The sequence below is a fragment of the Alexandromys fortis genome, unplaced genomic scaffold, assembly GCF_014885135.2.
Source record: "Alexandromys fortis isolate MF-2015 unplaced genomic scaffold, M_Fortis_MF-2015_v1.1 scaffold_3, whole genome shotgun sequence".
Classification (NCBI taxonomy): Eukaryota; Metazoa; Chordata; class Mammalia; order Rodentia; family Cricetidae; genus Alexandromys; species Alexandromys fortis.
This window is the reverse complement of record NW_026067909.1, coordinates 17,744,079-17,765,072: the sequence shown is the minus strand read 5'-3', so window position 1 is coordinate 17,765,072 and position 20,994 is coordinate 17,744,079. Positions and strand designations below refer to the sequence as shown.

The window sequence follows — 20,994 nt, the reverse complement described above, 5'->3', positions numbered from 1 at the left end:
GATCCTTTCTCAGCCCTGCCTCACTACTTCCTGTCTCCTATCTATCCTCAGTCCTCCAGAACTTCTATGGTTAATTTTGATCAGCTAGTGGTTAGCTCTGCCCTCTGACTCAAAGTAAACTTTATTGTCAGAATGAAATCAAAATATCACAAATAGTATACTAGTTACTTTCTGTTGCTGTGACAAAATAGTTTATTTGATTTATGGTTCCAGAGGTATAGTCCATAATGATGGGGCAGGTACGGCAGCAAAGACGCATAGCAGCAGGAAGCAGAGAGTGAATTGGAAGTGGGGTGAGGTTATAAACTTCTAAAACCTACCCTCAGTGATATACTTCCTCCAGCAAGAATCTACCTCCTAGAGGTTCCATATCATCCCCATATAGCATCAACTGGGGACCACGTATTCAGCTATACCAATCTATCGTGGGCATTTCTTGTTGAAATCACCACAGTCTGCTCTCTGAACTCCATGGGTTCATGGCCATATCATAATGTAAAATTTATTTAGCCTAACTTGAAAAGTCCCCTTAGTCATTCACAGTCTTGAAAACTATTTGAAAGTCTAAAGGACAAACTCAAGAAAATCTCTTTTCTATGACCCCCTATTTAAAAAATCAGATCAAGTCACATAGTTCTAACATAATGACCCATAATGTACATTCCTATTTCAAACGGGAGAAATGGGAGCATAGCAAAGAAACACTGGACCAAAGCGAGACCAGCATCCAGCAGGACAAACACCAAATCCTGTCCACGTCCAGTGTCTAGATATTTAATCTCAAAGGATATAGATTGGCTTTATGATTTTAGACTTGCCACCTGCAACACACATGTCTTTTAGTTTTAGTTTTGTTTAACTCCCTGCGTTCCGCCCTCCTCGGCAGATGTCTCACAGTCCTGGCACTGGCCACATCTTGGGGTTTCCACTGAAACCCAGGCTTTCTATTCACAGCTTTATGCAAAGGACTCTGAAGGCCTCCTGTTCTCTAAGAAACTTCCTGCGGTGACTCCAGAACTGACACACATTGCTGGCCCCACTGGCTCTCTGAAACCACAGAGGAAGAATCTATGAGCCCCTCACTCTTGCTTTTTAAATGTTTCCAAAGCCAGCTCTGTGTGTATGATATTGCCAAATTCGGCTGTGCCAGCTTGGGATGTACCCTGGCCATACTTTGACTACAGCAGCTTTTTATGTTGAAACAAGTGCTGTTTCTCTTAGTCCTTCTCCTTTCACAGGCTGGAAGCTTGGCTGGTGGGGTCTTGCTCTTCAGCTCATTTCCCATGTTCAAAGAAGAGCAAGAAGAGGTTCTTCAATGGCTCCAATCTCCTTAACAATTATAGCCTTTCTTTAAACACATGCTTTGGTTGCAAAGCATCCTAGTGATCTTTTATTTTTTTTTCTCTGCAAACTTTACATTTTGCATCTCTTTCTGCTCTACTTGCTCTTTTTCACTGTAGACCTGCATAAGAGTTTTCAGTAATAAAAACCACATGGCAGACTCAATATTCTGTTTTGCAACATTCTTTGCTAAAGAAATTAGTCTATTGCTTGTTAATTTAAGCAGTGGTTCTCAACCTTCCTAATTCTGCAGTCTTTTATTACAGTTATTCATGTTGTGGTAAGCATAAGAATATTTTTGTTGATATTTCATAACTGTAATTTTGCTACTGTTATGAATCAAATGTAAATATTTGATGGTCTTAGATGACCCCAATGAAAAGATCATTTGAATTTCAAAGGGGCCATGACCCATTTGTTGAGAGCCAGTGATTTAGTCTCATGCAAATTCTCAGGATATGGTCAGAAAACAGCCATATTCTTTGTCAAAATTTCATTTCAGAGGTCTGTAGCTCAGCTGCTAATATTGTTCCCCTCCGAAACCTCGTGAGTTGGGTCTCCAGCCATCTGCACTATTCTCAGCACTGCTGTCTTCCAGACTCCTGTTAGGACAGCCTGGTACGAGCTCTGTTTACAGCAGTAGTAGCTTTTGTAGTCCAGAGCTCCAAAGTCTTTAACATTCCTCCAAAGAACAACATGGTCAGATTCCTTACGGCAACAACCTACGCTCTGGTGTCTTCTGTACTCGTTACTTTTCTGTTGTTGTTATAAAAATATCATGACAAAAGAAACTTATAGAAGTTTACCTGAGCTTACAGATCCAGAGGAGAATGCATAGTGGTAGAGGAGGCATGACAGCAGAGAGCTGGAGCAGGAAGCGGAGAGACAGTATCTTTAACCGCAAGCAAAAATCAGAGTGTGCCAACTGGAAGAAGGGTGAGGCTGCGAGTTCTCAAAGCCCCAAAATCAGAGTGTGCCAACTGGAAGAAGGGTGAGGCTGTGAGTTCTCAAAGCCCTTCCACCTTCTGAACAGTACCACTGACTGGGTATCAAGTGTTCAAATACTTAAGCCCATGGGGAACATTTCTCTGTCAAAACACCATAGACCACAATCTAAATGAGTCTTCACTTCCTGATCTGTGTCTCTGATGGACACCCTACCTTCAGCGTTCTGAATCTATCTATACTTCCTTGCTTAATATACGTTACTGCAGAAGTCACTTGAATTTCTTTTAGATGTCCTGGGTTCACATTTCTCACAACTTTTATAGCTGACCCTGCTTCTTTGATGTTTGTATTTGTCACTAGACAGAAACAATAACTATTGATCTAGTTCCCCGCAGGTGCCCAGTATACCCACAGTGTTCATCATTTTGTGACAACTGAACAGTTCATTCATGTTGTTGTTGAAGGGTGTGAGAACCACTATGAAGGAGGAGCTGGAGGCCTCACAGACAAAATCTTCTCTGTGGGACTTGTTCCGTACACCCATCCTACGCAAGCGAATGTGTCTCCTGTCCTTTGTGAGGTAGGCTTTACGTAGTGCCTATTAAACTAGTTTGAAGGTAAATTTCTCACTGATCTATTTGGAGATAAAGATGAGGGATTTCTGGAGCTGGAGGCAGTCAAAGCATTTTGAACAGGAACATGGACTAGTTGTGCAGTGAGGAGTGTGTTCATCCAACCACCTATTGAATTTAGCACTAGAGACTGATGCTGAGAACTTTAGTCATGGTACAAACTTGGTCCCTAAGTATGTTGGTTTGTCTGTTTTAATTTCAAAATAGATAAAAATCTCAAAATTAAGGTGCATACATGTAAACATCTCAGTGAATACATACAGTTATATAACCCTCAGCCAGCTCAAGATACAATGAAAATTCTAAAACTTTGGAAGGACTCATTATGTATCCCACAAACTCTACTATACCTATCAGCATACAATGATTTTATTATGAGTATAAAATTATATTTATTTGCAGTAAATATTCCAGAGAACAAATTATAAGCATGCACAGAAAAACTAACAAGCACAGCCATTCTCTGTGGAGAGAAAGAATAGGTGGTAGGCAGGAGAGCTTAAGCTGACAGGAGTATTTATCGGATGGACGAGGGATCTAGAGCAGGTTTGAGCTGTGGCAGATGGAGCCAGTCATGATTCCCTGAAACTTACATGAGTGTTGATGAGAAGAGGGCATCAGTACCACTGCCTGTTTTCATCTGCACTGGAATCCTTGCTGTAGGGAAAAGGGTGTATACGTGTCTGCAAACAGCTTAAGCAGGTGTGCGCCTTTGAGTCATAGCAAAAATAAAGCCTGAAAAATTACCAACAGAAAAATGAATGTTCATCTATAATAAGACAAAATCTTCCTGGCAGAAAAGAGAACAAAGAGGAGAGAGAGCTTGAGGGCCTAGAAGATGGTTCTAGGACAGAAACATGGACACGCTTTCTTCTGAACTATTTTCCTCACATCGCCGCATGAAAGGGACTGGGTAGACATGGGTTGGACAGAGTTGTCTCCAGCACAAGGAGAAGCACTTTTTAAAAGTCAATTAAATTTTTTAAAATTTATTTTACATCTTGACCACAGCTTCCCATCTCCCTCCTCACAGTCCCTCCATCCACTTCCCCTCTAACCCCCTCCCCAACTCTTCCACCTCTGTTCAGAAAGGGGCAGATCTCGCATAGGTGCCAACAAAGCATGGCATTATCAAGTTGAAGTAGGACTAAGCTTTTTTTTTTTTTTTTTGTATTAAGGCTGGAAAAGGCAACCCAGAACAGGTTCCCAAAAGCCAGCTGAAGCATTGAGAATGGCCCCACTCCCACTGCTAGGAGTTCCACAGGTAGATCAAGCCATGCAACCATCACACATGTGCAGAGTGCCTAGGCTGGTCCTATGCACGCTCCCTAGCTGTTGGTCCATAGTCTGTGAGCTCCTAAGAGCAGGTCAGTTGCTTCTGTGGGTTCCCTTGTGATGAGCTTGACCCACTTGTCTCATACAATCCTTCATCCCTCTCCAAACAGGATTCCCCAGGTTTGGCTCAGGGCTTGTATCTGTTTCCATCAGTTACGGGATAAAGGCTCTCCAATGGGGTTTGGGGTAGTTACCAGTCTGATTAAAGGAGATGGCTAGTTCAGGCCACCTATCCACTGTGGCTAGGAGTCTATGCTGGGCTCATCTTTATAGATTCATATGAGTTTCTTTTGCATCAGGTTCCTACCTGACCCCAAAATGCCCCCTTATCAGGTCATCTCTTTCATTACTCTCCCCCTCATCCATCCCTCATCCCAATCCTTTTAAGCTCTATATTTAGAAAAGAAAACATTTTAATTATCTTGAAAAAAGGCTTTAGTTGCCAGTGCTTTCAACTGTTACCAAGACTAAATTGATATATCTTATCAGAACTCAATTGAGTAATACATTAAACATTGGATTTTCAAATTTTGGATTTTCAAGTGTCATATGTATTATTTTAAGTCTTATTTTCACATACCTTAAACCACCTTTTTAAACTATTATAACTTACATAGACATTTATTCATTTGCTATGATTCCATAGGTGCTTGATTATTGAGATTAGTCACTGAAAAGGCAAGTATTTTTAAATCATCACTGGAGCATAAAGAAATAGTAAAAAAAAATTCAGCCAGTACCTATAAAAGTATCAGGAATATGAGGTTCTTTTAAAAATGAGGCACATCTTTTATAAAATGTACTTCTATAAAATATCACAGTTTCTCGTATGACTCAATTTATCCAAATAAACTGGGCAGTGGTGGTGCACACCTTTAATCCCAGTACTCAGGAGGCACAGGCAGGCAGATCTCTGTGAGTTCAAGACCAGCCTGGTCTACAGAGTGAGTTACAGGGCAGCTAGGGCCACACAGTGAAACCCTGTTTTTGAAACAAAGCAAAACAAAAACTATTCAAATAGTTAAAGTCTAATACACTAACACATAAGTTGCTAGACACATATCTTTAAGTTATAAGTGGTTAGGCAAATATCTTTAAATTAGTTCCTGTTAACCTGAGTAGATCTTTATAACCTTAAGGAAATTATAATTCTTAATTATCAAACATATGTTATTAGTAAATCTTATTTCATATAAGCAAGAATTTTAATCCAAGTTACATATATGGTATGCTGTATAGATATTTTAGTTATCAACTAAGTTATAAAATTCAAATTAGCTTTTTTGTTACAGATTTTTTTTTGAACCACACCCAATGAACTTACAAATCCTGAGATAAAGACAGTTTAAATTTTAGCAAAAGTTTCAAAGATAGTAAATAAGATCAAGGGAAAAAAGTTGGGGGAAAAATTCAGAAAGTTAAACATCCATAACTATAATTCATCATTTGTAACCTCTATTGGAGATAGTTTGTCTCTTAGCTTTTCTCAAGCACGTAGTGTCTTTTTCCTGGGCTGTTCTGTTTTGCTCTTTCTTTTTTCTGTTACATTCTCAGGTGGCCAGCCTGATACAGAACAGAGGCATTGGAAGAAACTTTTAAACAAACATGCTTGGGTCTAGAGCAAATTTCAACTTCAAAGTCAGCTTATTAGTAGGGTAGAACAAATGTGACAATATTTCAATATCATCCAACCTAAAAGACATTTGAGTCCCTGTAAGGCTGAATCCAGTGTTCAGAGGGAGGTGCAACTAAAGAGAGCACAGACAATGGCTTGGAGAGAAGGGATTTTCTTTTCTTTTTCTTTTTTTCTTTTTTTAAAGGGATTTTCTAGAGTGGAGAATAACAAAGGCATTTAGTCATTTGCTCCGGTGGTGGCAGAACTTGCTACAATCTGTGAATTTGGAAGCTTGATGCACTATCTTTCTGGCCATGGAGACAGATTTTCTAGTTTTTAGTAAAAATAAGGTAGTAAGGCCTAATGAAATTTGAAGTCTGAAGAGGGAAGGAGATTTGAGAAAGATTGCAGGAGGAGTGGCGGCATCTCGCCGAGAGTGGGAGGATTCTATGGTTGATGAGATGATGGAGAGAGGAGAAAGGGATGGCAGAAAAGGAATTCTACCATCAAGAGCTAAAAGTAGATAGAAAATGGTTAGGAAAAGTCTTTTCTTCCAAGTCCAGATACTGGCAACTGTAACCAGAAGATCTGTTAGAAGGAGACCAATGATATAAACAAGTACAAAGATTTAAGGATTACAGTTCATAAGGATGCAGAAGAAGGGAACAGTGGGGGTAGGGTGTGGCTAAGTCAGTCTGGATGGAAGCTCAATCCAGAGGTTGTCCCTTAGTGAATTGGAGTTTTCAAGTGAATTTGCAGATTTTGAGAGATGGTTGTCCCCATCCAAGTGAAAGGTTCTAGGGGCGGGGGGTTTGAGAGACTGCCTGGTGTACAGCAAGATGTAACAGGCTTCAGTGATTGTGATAGAAAATTTGAAGCTGTCTGAGAGAAGGGCACTTGCTCAAGTTTGTGAGAAGTAGGTAGGAATTCAAGAGAAATGAGGACAGAGACGCTAGTCAAATATGATGCATGACACGGGCAAATGGTCTGTACCATGGAAGAGCCCAGTGGCAGGGTTTGGTTTGGCTAAAGGAGGGACTGGTTCCCCAAAGATGGGTACAGGAGTCTTTTTTGGATTTTGACACCAAATGTAAGCAAGCACAATGAGAAACAACCAAACACAGTCGTTTTTGGTAGATAGAAAGAACCATTTAATTTAAAAAAAAAGTGTCAAACCTCCTCAGACTCTTGAGGACAGCAGTAGCTGCAGAAGCTTGTTGGGTTTTATGTGGGTGCATGGAAAAGGATGCTGCTCAGAAGATGGAACAGCCAGGTGGTTAAAATGGGAACTGTCAGACAGATGAGATGCTAACAGCTACAGTTAGGAGCATTCAGTCAGACTTTAAGGGCTTCTGAGAAATGCTTTAGGTTTCTGTTTTCTAGCAAAACCCAGCTCAGGTGGAAGCTGAACCACTGCCATCGTCACTGACACTTTGGGGACCTAATAAAGCTGTCCCTTTATATTTTAACAACTAAAGCTGACATCAACTTTGCTTTGACATACATTCCAAAGTCATGATGCAACTTTCTTTGTTATTTACAGATTTTTGACATGGATATCTGTGCTTGGCCTGCTGGTCAACCTCCAGCACCTAAGGACTAATGTCTTCCTACTGCAGTGTCTTTTGGGCATAGTCAGCATTCCAGCCAATTTACTTGGAATGGTTTTGCTGAATCACATGGGCCGTAGAATAAGTCAACTGTTAATCTTATCCCTGTTTGGAGTTTCCATTTTGGCCACAGAATTTGTGCCTCAAGGTGAGGAAAGAACACAGGGTGAGCAAAGAAATTATCTCCTCCTGTTTCCTTAGGACTTTTAGGCCCACCTATGAAATCAGAACAAAATACAGTCTAAGGATTTATTGTGACCAATCTGGGCATTTAGGGCATACTATTCCTTTAAGATTCCCAGAGAAGAGCCAATAGTCAGTCATGTTTGGTTTTAGTAGATGAATGTTTATTATTCTCAAGTTATATGTGGAAACTGGTGCCAATCATTTCCAAGTTCTGTTAGTTCATGTAGGACCTTATATCCTGATTGAAAATGACCACGGTATACTGTTTCCTCATCTGTCTAGCTCTGCCTCGTTACTTCAGCCTTAGTAACAATTTATTTTCTGAACTCTGTGCAGTTAGAACTTACAAGCCTAATAATATGAGACCACAAGTGCCACCTCATTTGGAAATTCTATCAAGAAAATAAACATCACTTGTATTGAAGTACATGAAAGTATGAAGGAACTAAACATCAAGACTGTTAGAACTGACTCTACTGAATGAAATGGACTTATAACAAGGGCTGCACAGTGCTATAACTCTCAAATTTAGCAATGCTGTCTTTTTTTGCTCACTTTTTTTGAATATTATGTGACACTGACCTGAGTAGAAAATGACTTTCTGAAACTTTCCTTGAGTGATTTCCAAAGTCTGATATGTTTCCTAGCAGCAGTCCTTATTCTTGAGTCTTGAGACATTATTTTATACATATACATACACACACACACACACACACATATTTGAAATAACCAAACCAATCTCCAGCTTGCATACTACTGTAGGACTTCTGTCTTTTCATGACATGATTCTACAGTATTGCACATCAATTGTGGACTTAAATTTTCCGGGACTCTGAATGAGTGTGTCGGCCTTAGCCATTTCTCCATGTTGTTCCTACATTCTGCATGAGCACTTGCTGAGAAACTGGGTAGAGAAGATGAAAGTGAGCTCCTTTGGAACTCACCCAGTTTTCTACTTCTTGAGCAAATATCAAGAGATTTAAGGTATATGAATCCAGTTCTTGGAGGCTTTAACTCTCCATAAACTAATATATGTAGTAGGTAAGTCACCCTTTTTTTTGTTTTTGTTTTTTATTATTATTTATTTATTTATTAAAGATTTCTGTCTCCTCCCCGTCACTGCCTCCCATTTCCCTCCCCCTCCTCCAATCAACTTCCCCTCTCTCCTCAGCCTGAAGAGCAGTCAGGGTTCCCTGCCCTGTGGGAAGTCCAAGGACCTCCCACCTCCTTCCAGGTCTAGTAAGGAAGCCACCCTTTTTTAATTATTAGGTACTGAGGGAATTCTGCCTCTGAACACTTTCTCTACACCATTTTACATTCTCAGTAAAGATGTTTTCCATTTGAGATCTGGGAAATGCAAATCTCCAGAGCTCCGATTTCATGATGGTTCTTGCTGTTCTTCTCTCTAGAAATGCAGATCGCACGTTTGGTTTTGGCAACTTTGGGAGGCACGTTTTCTTTTGTGGCTGCTGGCAGTACTCTTGTGCATGCAAATGAGCTACTCCCCACCACAATCAGGTACAAGACTCAAGGTTCACTGTCAGGGTTACAACAAACTTTTCTTAGCTCATCCACTCTTAAATATTTTTGAAATTTACCTTGAATTAATTAAATTTAATTAATTAATTGACTGTGTGTGCATGTGTGTGTACAATAGGTGTTTATGTAGGTATGTGCTTGCTACCATCTGTCCGTAGAGATCAGAAGATAACTTTTAGGAACTGATTCACTTTTGGTCTCAGGGATTGAAATAAAGTCATCAGGCTTTATTGAAGGCTTTTGAGGTCCAACCTTAAAAGTCTTTGCTCAGGGTTCAAGAGACACTACAATAAGCAAAGGAACTAGTATCTAAGGGCTCAAGCAAACAATTTGCTCACCACATGTAGTAGATGAGTCATGTACCCTTTATTGTTCACTCTTTATTCTTCTGCCTCTATTCTAATTCTTCTGTCCTAATTGTCTATAATCTTTCTGTTCTAATTCTCGGTCTCAATTCTAATTCCAATTCTCAGTTACATTCTTTTCTCCTTCTCCTCTTTCTTCTCTTCTCCCATTCTTATTTCTCTACATTCCTTATTCTTTCACAGTTTTGCAAATTTCTGCCAGCTTCTACTCCAGCTTCTGTTTCAGAATCTGCTAACTCTCTTTGTTCTACCTAGCTTATATAAGACCCACAAAATCTTGAAGGCATCCATCTGCTTCTTCAGTAAATGATAAGAAACAGAGTCATCCCAGCAACTCATAGTGCAATAGATCCAGATGGGAAGAAAAGAGCACTTTCAGTTTACTCCCTAACTAGTGGGCTGCAAACATGGCTGTAAAGGGAGAAGTCTTTTTTTGCTATCATATCTGTAGAGGTAGGCTTATAGAACTAAACTAATAAGAGACATAAGGAAACGGTGTGTTTTAACCTATACTTTAGAGTATAAAATACATCTTAAAAACATTTTGTGATTAGTGGTCATAAGGCCAGGTTTTCTTGGAAGGGGGAATGGTTTGTTTACAAATGGGTCTTCAGAGAGAATGCAGCAGCTTAATCTGCAGGAGCAAGGGGCAGAGGAGCCCATTCGTCACTTGCCAAAGCACAATGACATTAAAAACATTTTGAATCTTAAGATATATTTTTCTGTCCAGTATGTGTCCCTAGACCATAGAAAGGCAGACTTGTAACTCTATTTTGGGGCTATGAAGTTTTCATTTTGTAGCTAGCCCTGGCCAGTCGGAGACTCCTGTCCCGTGGTATCTGAACAAAGATCATAAAACTGAGGTTAGGAATCCATGCAGAGAGTTAATTATTGGTCCTGGTACTGCAGTTAGGTTACTTGGCACTGTTTACCTTGACTCAGCAAATCATACAGATGTCTACATGTCCTAGTAAATAAGAGTGTACTCTTTTGATAATAGTTTATCTTAAAATCCAATTAGCAAAACGCCTGGAATGATCTAAAAGCCACTTTAAAGTTTTATATCAGTTGATAGTATATGGTTATCTTGGCTGCTGGGGAAATTGCAGCTGTTTTATTAAGCTGTGCTCTAGGACAGCTTTTAATGGAAACTGAAAACTCCTGAGCTGGGCAGCATCTCTTTGTATTTGTTTTATTTATCAGAAGTCTGTGTAGGCTAACATTATCCATACCAATTAGACAACACAGCTAAGGAAGAGCTGTCTTCTTGACAATCCACAGATAAAAATGCACAGTAGATCAGGAATGTATTTATGAGACACACATGTATACAGGTTATGGAAAGAATGTAATTAGCACACAGAAAATTACAGGCAGAAGCAACAGATATTCTGGAGTCTGTATTTCTGGCAGGCCTTGTGAGGCAAGTTTCCTCCATCAGACATTAACTTTGGTGAGTGTCACAGAGTCATGTTGTTGGCTTTCTAGTTCATTCAGTCTCATTGACAAGATCGTTATCTTAAGTAATTGATTGTGACAATAACAACAAAGTATGTCCAAAGTTTCCTCAAGTCACTTTTTTTTTTTTTGCTAGTTACTGCTAAATCTACTAATGTATGACTAATTAAATCTAAAATAGTATTTGGAACCCAGAAAAGGCAACTATATCTACTTTAATTTTTCTTTTTACTTTTAAAAAATCAGTTTTAAAAAGCAGGCGTGAAGAATAATAGGCTTATTATACACTTTCACATCCACCCTGTTTTGGCTACTCTGCTCCTTTTGTCCCTCAAATCCCCTTCTGCTAGTTACTTCCATCCCTGCCATCACTGCCCTCCTCCTTCTGTGTCACGTGTGTGCCACTGACCTCTTTCTCACTTAAGATAGTTTCCTTTCCCCTCATTGTCCTCACTCTAGTTTCTTAGCTTTTACCCTATGCTTCTGCCCCATGCACACATATACACAAAAGCTAACGTCTAGGATCAGCATAGTAGAGAAAACACGGGGTATTTATTTCTCTGTGTATGGTTTTATAAGTGATAAGTGGGTGTTTTAATATTATGATCTTGACACTATCAAGTGAAACAGAAATGGGAAAAACAAGATTAAAGTTATCAACATTTTTTATGCCAAAATACACTACTGATTTTCATAAGCAATGTAAGATTCTAAATCACAGATTTCAGATGTGCATCCTCATGTAGTTATTTCTGCATTCTGTTTTGTGCTCAAGGGCAACTGCTTTAGGAATCATTGGAATTTTTGGAAGTATTGGGTCAGCCCTGTCTCCTCTGTGTATGATCCTCAAGACATACTTTGCCTACCTACCATGGATCATCTATGGAGTCTCTCCCATCCTCAGTGGCCTTGTTGTCCTTCTTCTTCCTGAGACCAAGAATAAGCCTTTGCCTGACTCCATCCAAGATATAGAAAAGGAGTGAGTAGAACCCTGCTGTGAAACAACCTTGTCTCCCAAATCACTTGTTCCAGGCAGGCTGGTAACTAGGTAGATTCTTTTTCTGTTTACACATGGAAATTGTGTTTGGTATAGGAACCCTTTGCATATCCATTCATACAATGGTTTCATATGTGTCTCGAAAGTCACTGGATAGCAAAGACCAGTTCTATCTAGACTGTTTTGGGAGATTCGGATCTAAATAGGACAAGAGTATGTGTCTTTTGCCCTCTCTGACCTTGTATGAAACATATATCCTTGATGATATTTCACAAGCATGCTCAAATACAAATATCATTTCATTTCTCATATCTAGAAAGTGCTGGAAGCTCTCTAAAACTGACAGTATCTGTATGCTTGAGTGTGCAATGGTCACTAAATCATTTGAAGGAAATTACACATCGGTCTAAAGGACCTGCCACAGATGACATATTTTAGAGAGAACTCTTGTTTTTCCATGAAATTCAGATTATGTGTTTCATTAGGAATGAAAAAGTTCGTCAGTGAGAAGAAGGGACTGGTTTATAAAGGGAACATAGAATGTGAAAAAATGGGCAAGATTTCAAATCTGTTAGTGCGTTTCCATTACTTTCCCCCAACTAAACCTCCTTGGCGAATTCCATAATAAGCAAGGTAGAAAGTGTCCTCGTTTGCCCCTCTGTGACTGTGATAAAACACTGACTAAATGCAGTTTAAGGAAAAAAGGATTTATTTTAGTCTATAAGTTAGTGTCCATCACTGAGGGAAGCCAAGACAGGAGCTTGAAGAAGAAACTAACTAAGGAATGTTACTTACTAGTTTGCTTCCTCTGGCTTGCTCAGATGCCTTTCATATAGAGTGCAGGTTATCTGTGTAAGGATGGTACCACCCACAGTGGGCTGGGCCCTCTTATATTAATTAGCAATCAAGAAAATGCTCCAAGGGCATGCCACAGGCTAATCTGGTGATGAGTCAATTCCTCATCCAAAGTTCTTTCTTCTCAGGTATGTCAAGTTGACAACCAAAACTGGAGAGGTTGCCAGGGTGGTTGACCTTTTATGCACAAGGTGTATTTAAGTCAATTGTCAGAAATAATGGATGTTTTAAGGAGAAGTTGGGTGAAGGATGAGTTTGCTCTAAATAGTGCAGGGGATGTCAGTTTTCTGTCTCCTCTCAGTTTCACTGTTATATGATTTGATGTTCGCTGTGTATGTTACAGAAGGAGAATCTCCAGACAAGCAAAGCACAAAGATGCTTTCATCAAAGTGACACAGTTTTAAGGAACTGGAATCTGAACAAGAAGCAAGATAAGAAAACTATCACTCAGATTTATGATGATCCAGGATCACTCTGAATATAGCAAACATTTTCAGCAAATAGCAATATAGTGGAAAATTTGTATAAAATTTAAAATTGCCATTTTCAATCGATACATATATTATCCAATAACAAAATTAAAGAAACTATAACACAGTGAAATAAACCTTCAGAGATATATTTATTTTTATGTATTTTTAAAATTAAATTTATTTTTTAAAAACAATATTTTCTCATTTTACATACCTCTTTCAGTTCCCACTCCCTCCTCTCTTTCTGCTCCCCTGTCCTTCTGCCCACCCCAGCTCCCTATCCATTCCTCAGAGAGAGTAATGCTTCCCAAGTGGAGTCAAGTCTGACATATCACTTTGAGGCAGGACCAAGATCCTCCCCTCTATATCTAAGCTGAGCAAGGTATCTCTCCAAAAAGAATGGCTTCCAAAATGCAAGTTCAAGCACTAGGGATAAATCCTGGTCCCACTACCAGTGGTCTCACAGACTTCCCAAGCCACACAACTGTCTTCCACATTCAGTGGGCCTAGTTTGGTCCTGTGTAGGTTTCCCCATTATCAGTCCAGAGTCAGTGGGCTCTCACTAGCTCAGGTCAGCTGTTTCTGTGGGTATCCTCATTATGGACATGACATTTTTTGCTCATATTATTGCTTTAACCTCTCTTGGACTGGTCTTCAGAAGCTCAGTCTATTGCTTAGCTGTGGATCTCTGCATCTGCTTCTATCAGTGGCTGGATGAAGGTTCTATGATGACAATTAAGGTAGTCACCAATCTGATAACAGGGGAAGGCCAGTTCAGGTTCCTTCTCCACTATTCTTTATGGCCTTACAAAAGGAAAATTAAGACTTTGTCATTAGGAATAGACCCAGCAGAAATTATAGTAATCTTTTAATAATGATGAAATTAACAAATTATGGGAAGACAATGAACCCTTGCAAAGCATACTATTTTTTTTGGGAGAGATTAATACAACTATCCCCAAAGAAAGAGAATTTGACTTATAAAGAAAGCTAATTGGATCCTTCCTGATATTATACAGGACACACCAATATTGACAGAGGTTTCTGTCCCACCTAGTCTCTCAGGCATCAGTCCCAAAGAAACACACAGAGGCCTACTAATAATTATAAACTTGTTGGTCTATTAGTTCAGGCTTTCTTATTAACTAACTCATATCTTATATTAACCCATAATTCTTGTCTGTGTTAGTCATGTGGCTTGGTACCTTTATCAATGGGGCATTCTCATATTGCCTCCTCTGCATCTCGGTGATGACTGCAGACCGGACCTTTCCTTTTCCCAGAATTCTCCTATTCTGGTTGCCCTGCCTATACTTCCTGCCTGGCTACTGACCAATCAGCATTTTATTAAATCAATACAAGTGACAAATCTTTACAGGATACAAGACCATTGTCCCACAGCACACCAATAACTGGAGCTTCTACATTCTATATTGATGAAAATAAATCAGGAAAGGCAGGTTATAAATTAGAAGGTTTAAGTAAAGTGTAACAAGACCTTATGATTCTCTCCAAAAGTCAGAATTATATGCTATTCTCATGGTACTAAGGAATCTCAACATAGATACTGATTTGCAATATTCAGAATGAGTTGTTTTACATATTTAAACTGCTGAACTTATACAGGATGATACAGAATTGACTTTATTATTTACTCAAGTTCAAGATATATTGAGGTATAGGCTTCATCCCATGTACATAACACACATTCAATTCCATACAGGTCTGCCAACTCCTCTAGCACAAGGTAATGCAGAAATTGATCATTTATTGCCTGGAAATGTACTAAAGGCCTTAGAATTTCACAGAAAACATTATGTCAACAGTAAAGGTTAAAAAAAAGTTCCCATTACATGGCAACAAGCCAAGAAGATTACAAGGAGATTCCCTACTTTTTTTATATATATATAGCTAAACACCACTATCTACATGAAGTAACCCACAGGGTACTCAAAGGAATGAAATCTGGCAGATGGATGTGTTCCATTCTGTAGAAGTTGAGAAATTAAAATATGTACACCACACCATTGATACCTATTCAGGTTTTCAACAGACAACTACTTTGAGTTTGGAAAAGGCTGATTTGGCAATCCCACATTTTCTAGAAGTTATGGCCATCATAGGTATACCTGCACAAATAAAGACAGACAATGCTCCAGCATATGTCTCTTAGAAAATGAAACAGTTTTTCTTTTTTGTAAAATTATTTATTTACTTATTTGTTGACTAAGGTTTCTATCCTGCCCAGTCCCACAGTTAGTCCCAAAGAAATACACAGATGTCTACATTAATAATAAACTGATTGGCCTATTAGATCAGGCTTCTTATTAACTCTTTCTTACGTCTTATATTAGCTCATTATTCCTGCCTGTGTTAGCCACGTGGCTTGGTACCTTTCATCAGCGAGGCATTCTCATCTTGCTTCCTCTCTCTTTGGATGATGACTATCGACTGTGTCTTTCCTCTTCCCAGAATTATCCTGTTTCATTGCTCTGCCTCTACTTCTTGCCTGGTCACCCCACCTATACATCCTTCCTGGCTACTAGCCAGTCAGCATTTTATTAAAAATGATACAAGTGACAGGATAAAAGACCATTGTCCTACAACACTCCCCCCTTTATTTATTTATTTATAAATATTTATTTATTTATTATTCTGTCTGTGTGTATGCCTGAAGGCCAGAAGAGGGCAGCAGACCTCATTACAGATGGTTGTGAGCCACCATGCGGTTGCTGGGAATTGAACTCAGGACCTTTGGAAGAGCAGGCAATGCTCTTGACTGCTGAGCCATCTCTCCAGCCCCACTCCCCCCCTTTTTTAAAACAAGAAATCTGAATCTGCTATGCTTTGTTTAGCTTTTCTCTTGACCACTATCCATAACAACTTGTAACCAACATTCTAAACAAAGGCAAACATCCATAATCCATTTTTTTTTGGGGAATGTGGGCATAGTTTTCTAGGCAGCTTTCTGTCAGGGATGGTGATGCCTCTGGAAGTTCCTTTATTGTACAGGATTGTTTTGGCTATTCTGTTTTTTTTCCCAATGCTCCAGCATATGTCTACAAGAAATGAAAGCTTTTTCTTATTATAATATAAAGCATATTACAGGCATATACACAATCTTATATGTCAGGCAGTTACAGAAAGATCAAATTAAATTATAAAGGATATGTTAAACAAAAAGGGATCAAAAAGACCCCCAGAAATAGATTGCATAATGCTTTATTAACCTTAAGTTTTCTTGTTGCTAATATGAAAGAAACAATGGCTACAGAGAGACAATGGATAATACCAAAAGCTTCTGAATTAAATCAGCCAGTATATTTCTCTTTATTCTTTTTCTTTTATTTTTTAAAAGAAAACAAACCTTTAATAGATAAATAAATAAATTAAAAAAGAAAACAAACTATCTTTTTTTTTATTTTGCATACCAACTCCAGTTCCCACTACCTCCCCTCTACCTTCTCCCCCAGCCCACCCCCATCTTCTCCTCAGAGAGGGTAATACACATTGCTGTGGGGAGGATCCAAGGCCCTCCCTACTATGCTGGGAAAGGTTTCAATACAAAGAGAATGGGTTCACAAAAAGCCAGTACATGCAGTAGGGGAAAATCCTGGTGCCACTGTCAGTGGCCCCTCAGTCTGCCCCAGCCATGCAACTGTCAACCCCAGTCAGAGGAACTAGTTGGGTCCTATGCTTGTTCCTTCCAAGTCTGGCTGGAGTTGGTGAGCTCCCATTAGCTCGGGTAAACTACATCAGTGGGTGTCCCCATCATGGTCTTGACCTCTTTGCTCATATTTTCACTCTTCCCATGCTTCAACTGGACTTTTAGCCTGTCTATTTCAAGAATGTGTGACCTCAGAATGGAAACCAGGAGATGTTGGGAAAAAGGTTTCACTCTTGTTTCCAGAGGAGAAGAAATGCTATGGATACCATAAAAATTAATCAGATTTAGTTTGAAAAGAAGCCTCTTGATAAAGAGAAACGACAACTCATCCACAGAAGTGAAGATCCTACAGGTTATTATAGATATGATAGGATAAAAGAATATATTATTAAATCTACTCTGAAAAGAAGTGAGGATATAGATATGATAAAATAAAAAAGTAGATTACTGAATCTACTTAGCAACTATTAGTTTTAAATGTTTTACATTAGACTGAGCTTTTGTACATTATATACAAATTTTGTATATTGATACAAATTTGAGATTTATTTTGTTAAAACATACTGTACATACATTTCTAATCTTGTTCAAGGTATTGTACCCATACAGCTCAATTAACAATTGAGTCTATGAAAATTATTATTACCAACTGTTTAGGATAATAAGGAAATATAGGTTAGTAGTTTATGACCTAGTATAATCAAACTTGTAGTCACAGTAGGTATGTTTTCAAGGTCAAACAAAGATGTAGATAGACAGGTCATCTTCAAACACTTCAAAGATCTATAGAATATGGCATTTAAGATGTTTTAATAGCCTAGGTTCTTCTTTTTTTTTTTTATGACAATGAGACATGTCTGCTCCTGGCAGCACCAATCTACTTTAGAGAAGATAATGGGCATTAAAGAAACTCCACATGGAATTTACTTTCTTTGTGGCAAAGTCACTGGGCAAGAAAATGCCCTTGCCTTAACTTCTGATAGTTTGCAGTCATAATTGAACAGGAAGAACACACAAAAGAAAGTGACTGCCAACGTCATCAAGACAAAGTGGGATAGCCCTTCAGAATATCCTGCTTCATAGAAAATTCTGTTGGATATGCTAGGCCTGTAGGCAGAGGATGGATGCCCTGACATTGCAGCCAGCTGTTTCTGTCATTACTCACAGGTTTTGGAAGTCACTTGCTTACCCAGTTAACATTATTTCCTTCTTGGGTCACTGAGGTAGTTGAAGTCTAGATAGTTTAGTTATAGTATCCCTAGTTTATGAGACCCAGAAAAGAAATTCACTAAAGAAATCTAAAGTATACAAGATTGAGAGATATCAAAAGATAGTTTTGAATGGTAATGCAAGTTGTGGTAGAAAGTAAATTAGGTACAAAATTTTGGACTAACCAAGATAGTATAAATGTGGAGTATTTTCTCTGAATTTGTCAAATGTAAATGGACTAGACATTGTTAATATATGTGTTGCCTGTATAAGTTTTATATTTATTGTACTTATATTATATATATATATTTTGTATTAGTTATATAGTCTTTTGTATTTTAGACAAAAGGGGGAAATGTAGTGGCATTTCATTTGTATTTAATAAATAGAGCTAGCCTAAAGAGCAGAGACTAAAACAACCCCAGTGGTCAGCTTTATAGACCAAACAGTGGTAACACACACATTTAATCCCAGTAGCCACACTAGTTACCATAAAAACCGGGTAGTAAATGCCTTTATTTCTAGTGGTGCATGCCTTTAATCCTAGCCCTAGAGAGGATTATAAAACTGGAGGAGATAGCTCTCAGTCTCAGTATTATTCTGAGGTTTCCTGGAGGCAGGATCACCATTTTTGGACTGCAGTTGAGGCAAGAGCCAGTGGCTAGCTGCTTTGCTTTTCTGGTCTTCAGATTGAACCCCAATATCTGACTCTGAGTTTTTATTAATTGTGCTTTACAGCCTTGCCTTGTTCCTGCTTTTAGTGGAGTCACTTTGAGTTTCTCTCCATTTAATTTGATGTTCACTGTCAGCCTGCTGTATATTGCTTTAATTATGCTTAGATGTGTTCCTTGCATCCTGAAGGTTCCGTGAGATGCTGAGAAGAAGGTATATTCTTTCCTGTTTGGGTGGAATGTTCCATAGATGTTTGTTAAGTCCATTTGACTCATTATATATGTTATTTCTCTGTTGGATTTCTGTCTGGTTGACCTGTCCATTGGTGAGAGAGGAGTGTTGAAATCTCTTACTATTAGTGTGTGGGGTTTGATGTGTGATTTGAGGTCTAGTAATGTTTCTTTTACATATGTGGGTGCTTTTATATTAGAGGCATAGATATTCAGGATTGAGACTTCATCCAGATGAATTGTTCCTGTTATGAGTATAAAGTGTCCTTCTCCATCTATTCTGATTGATTTGAAATCACTTTTGTTAGATATTAGTATAGCCACACTCACTTGTTTATTAGGTCCGTTTGCTTGGAAAACCTTTTCCCAACCCTTTACTCTGAGGTGGTGTCTGTCTTTGAGGTTGAGCTGTGTTTCTTGTAAACTTAGAATGTTGGATCCTGTTTTCGTGTCCGTTCTCTTAACCTGTGCCTTTTTATAGGTGAATTGAGTCCGTTGATATTAAATGTTATTCATGACCAGTTGTTGTTAACTCCGGTCATTTCTTTGGTGGTAGTGTTTGTGTGTTTCCCTTCTTTGAGTTGTACTGGTAGAGGGTTGTCAGATGTCTGTGCTTTTGTGGGTGTTATTGGTTTCCTTGGGTTGTGGTTTTCCTTCCTTTCTGTAGGGCTGGGTTTGTGGATACACATTGTTTAATTCTTTTTTTGTCCTGGAATATCTTGTTTTCTCCATTGATGGTGAAAGAAGCTTTGCTGGATATAGTAGTCTGAGCTTGCATTCATGGTCTCTTAGTGTCTGCAGCTCATCTATCCAAGACTTTCTGGCTTTCATGGTTTCCATTGAGAAGTCAGGTGTAATTCTGATAGGTTTACTTTTATATGTTACTTGACCTTTTTCCTTTGCAGCTCTTAATATTCTTTCTTTATTCTGTATGTTTTGATTATTATATGGTGAGGGGATTTTTTTTTGATCCAGTCTATTTGGTGTTCCTTAATCTTCTTGTACTTTCATAGGAATATCCTTCTTTAGGTTGGGAAAGTTTTCTTCTATAATTTTGTTGAATATATTTTCTGGGCCTTTGAGCTCTAATTCTTCTCCTTCTTCTACCCCTATTTTTCTTAGGTTTGGTCTTTTTTATGGTGTTCCAGATTTCCTGGATGTTTGGTGTTAAGAATTTGTTGGATTTTCTGTTTTCTTTGATCAATGCGTCTATTCCCTCTATAGTATCTTCAGCACCGGAGATTCTTTTTTCTACCTCTTGATTCTGTTGGTTATACTTGTCTCTGTACTTCCTGTTTGCTTACCCAGTTTTCCATATCCAGCCATCCCTTAGTTTTTGTTTTCTTTATTACCTCCATTTTGGTCTTCAAGTCTTGAACTGTTTTGTTTACCTGTTTGATTGCTTTTTTTGGTTTTCTTGGGTATCTAACTTTTTGTTTGTCTTCTCTTCCATTTATTTACAGGAGTTTTTCACTTTCTGTTTAAGGGTCTCCATTATTTTCATAAGGTTACGTTTAAAGTTCATTTCTTTTACTTCTTCTGGGTTAGGGTGTTCAAGTCTTCCTTTTGCGTGTTTGCTGGATTCTGGTGTTATCATGTTGCTTTTCAGGTTGTTGGAGGTTTTTTTTTTTGTTTTGTTTTTTGTTTTTTTGTTTTTCGAGACAGGGTTTCTCTGTAGCTTTGGTGCCTGTCCCGGAACTAGCTCTTGTAGACCAGGCAAGCCTCGAACTCCCAGAGATCCGCCTGCCTCTGCCTCCCGAGTACTGGGATTAAAGGCGTGCGCCACCACCACCCGGCATGTTGGAGGAATTTTTGTATTGGCGCCTGCCCATCTCGTCCTCAAATGAGGCCGGGAGAGCCTT

General features: G+C 38.7%; 1 protein-coding gene across 2 annotated transcripts in view; it reads left to right on the top strand.

Annotated features, from left to right (window-relative positions):
* The window catches only part of LOC126498434 (solute carrier family 22 member 19-like), a 34,748-nt gene extending 21,400 nt beyond the window's left edge, over positions 1-13,348 (top strand). For both annotated transcript variants that reach the window (XM_050137098.1, XM_050137099.1), the window contains exons 6-10: positions 2,754-2,869; positions 7,415-7,629; positions 9,077-9,185; positions 11,805-12,008; positions 13,225-13,348. In XM_050137098.1, the coding sequence (XP_049993055.1) occupies positions 2,754-2,869; positions 7,415-7,629; positions 9,077-9,185; positions 11,805-12,008; positions 13,225-13,285 (705 nt within the window). In that variant the 3' untranslated portion in view covers positions 13,286-13,348. The remainder of the gene's footprint in view (positions 1-2,753; positions 2,870-7,414; positions 7,630-9,076; positions 9,186-11,804; positions 12,009-13,224) is intronic.
* Positions 13,349-20,994: the final 7,646 nt, after the last annotated feature.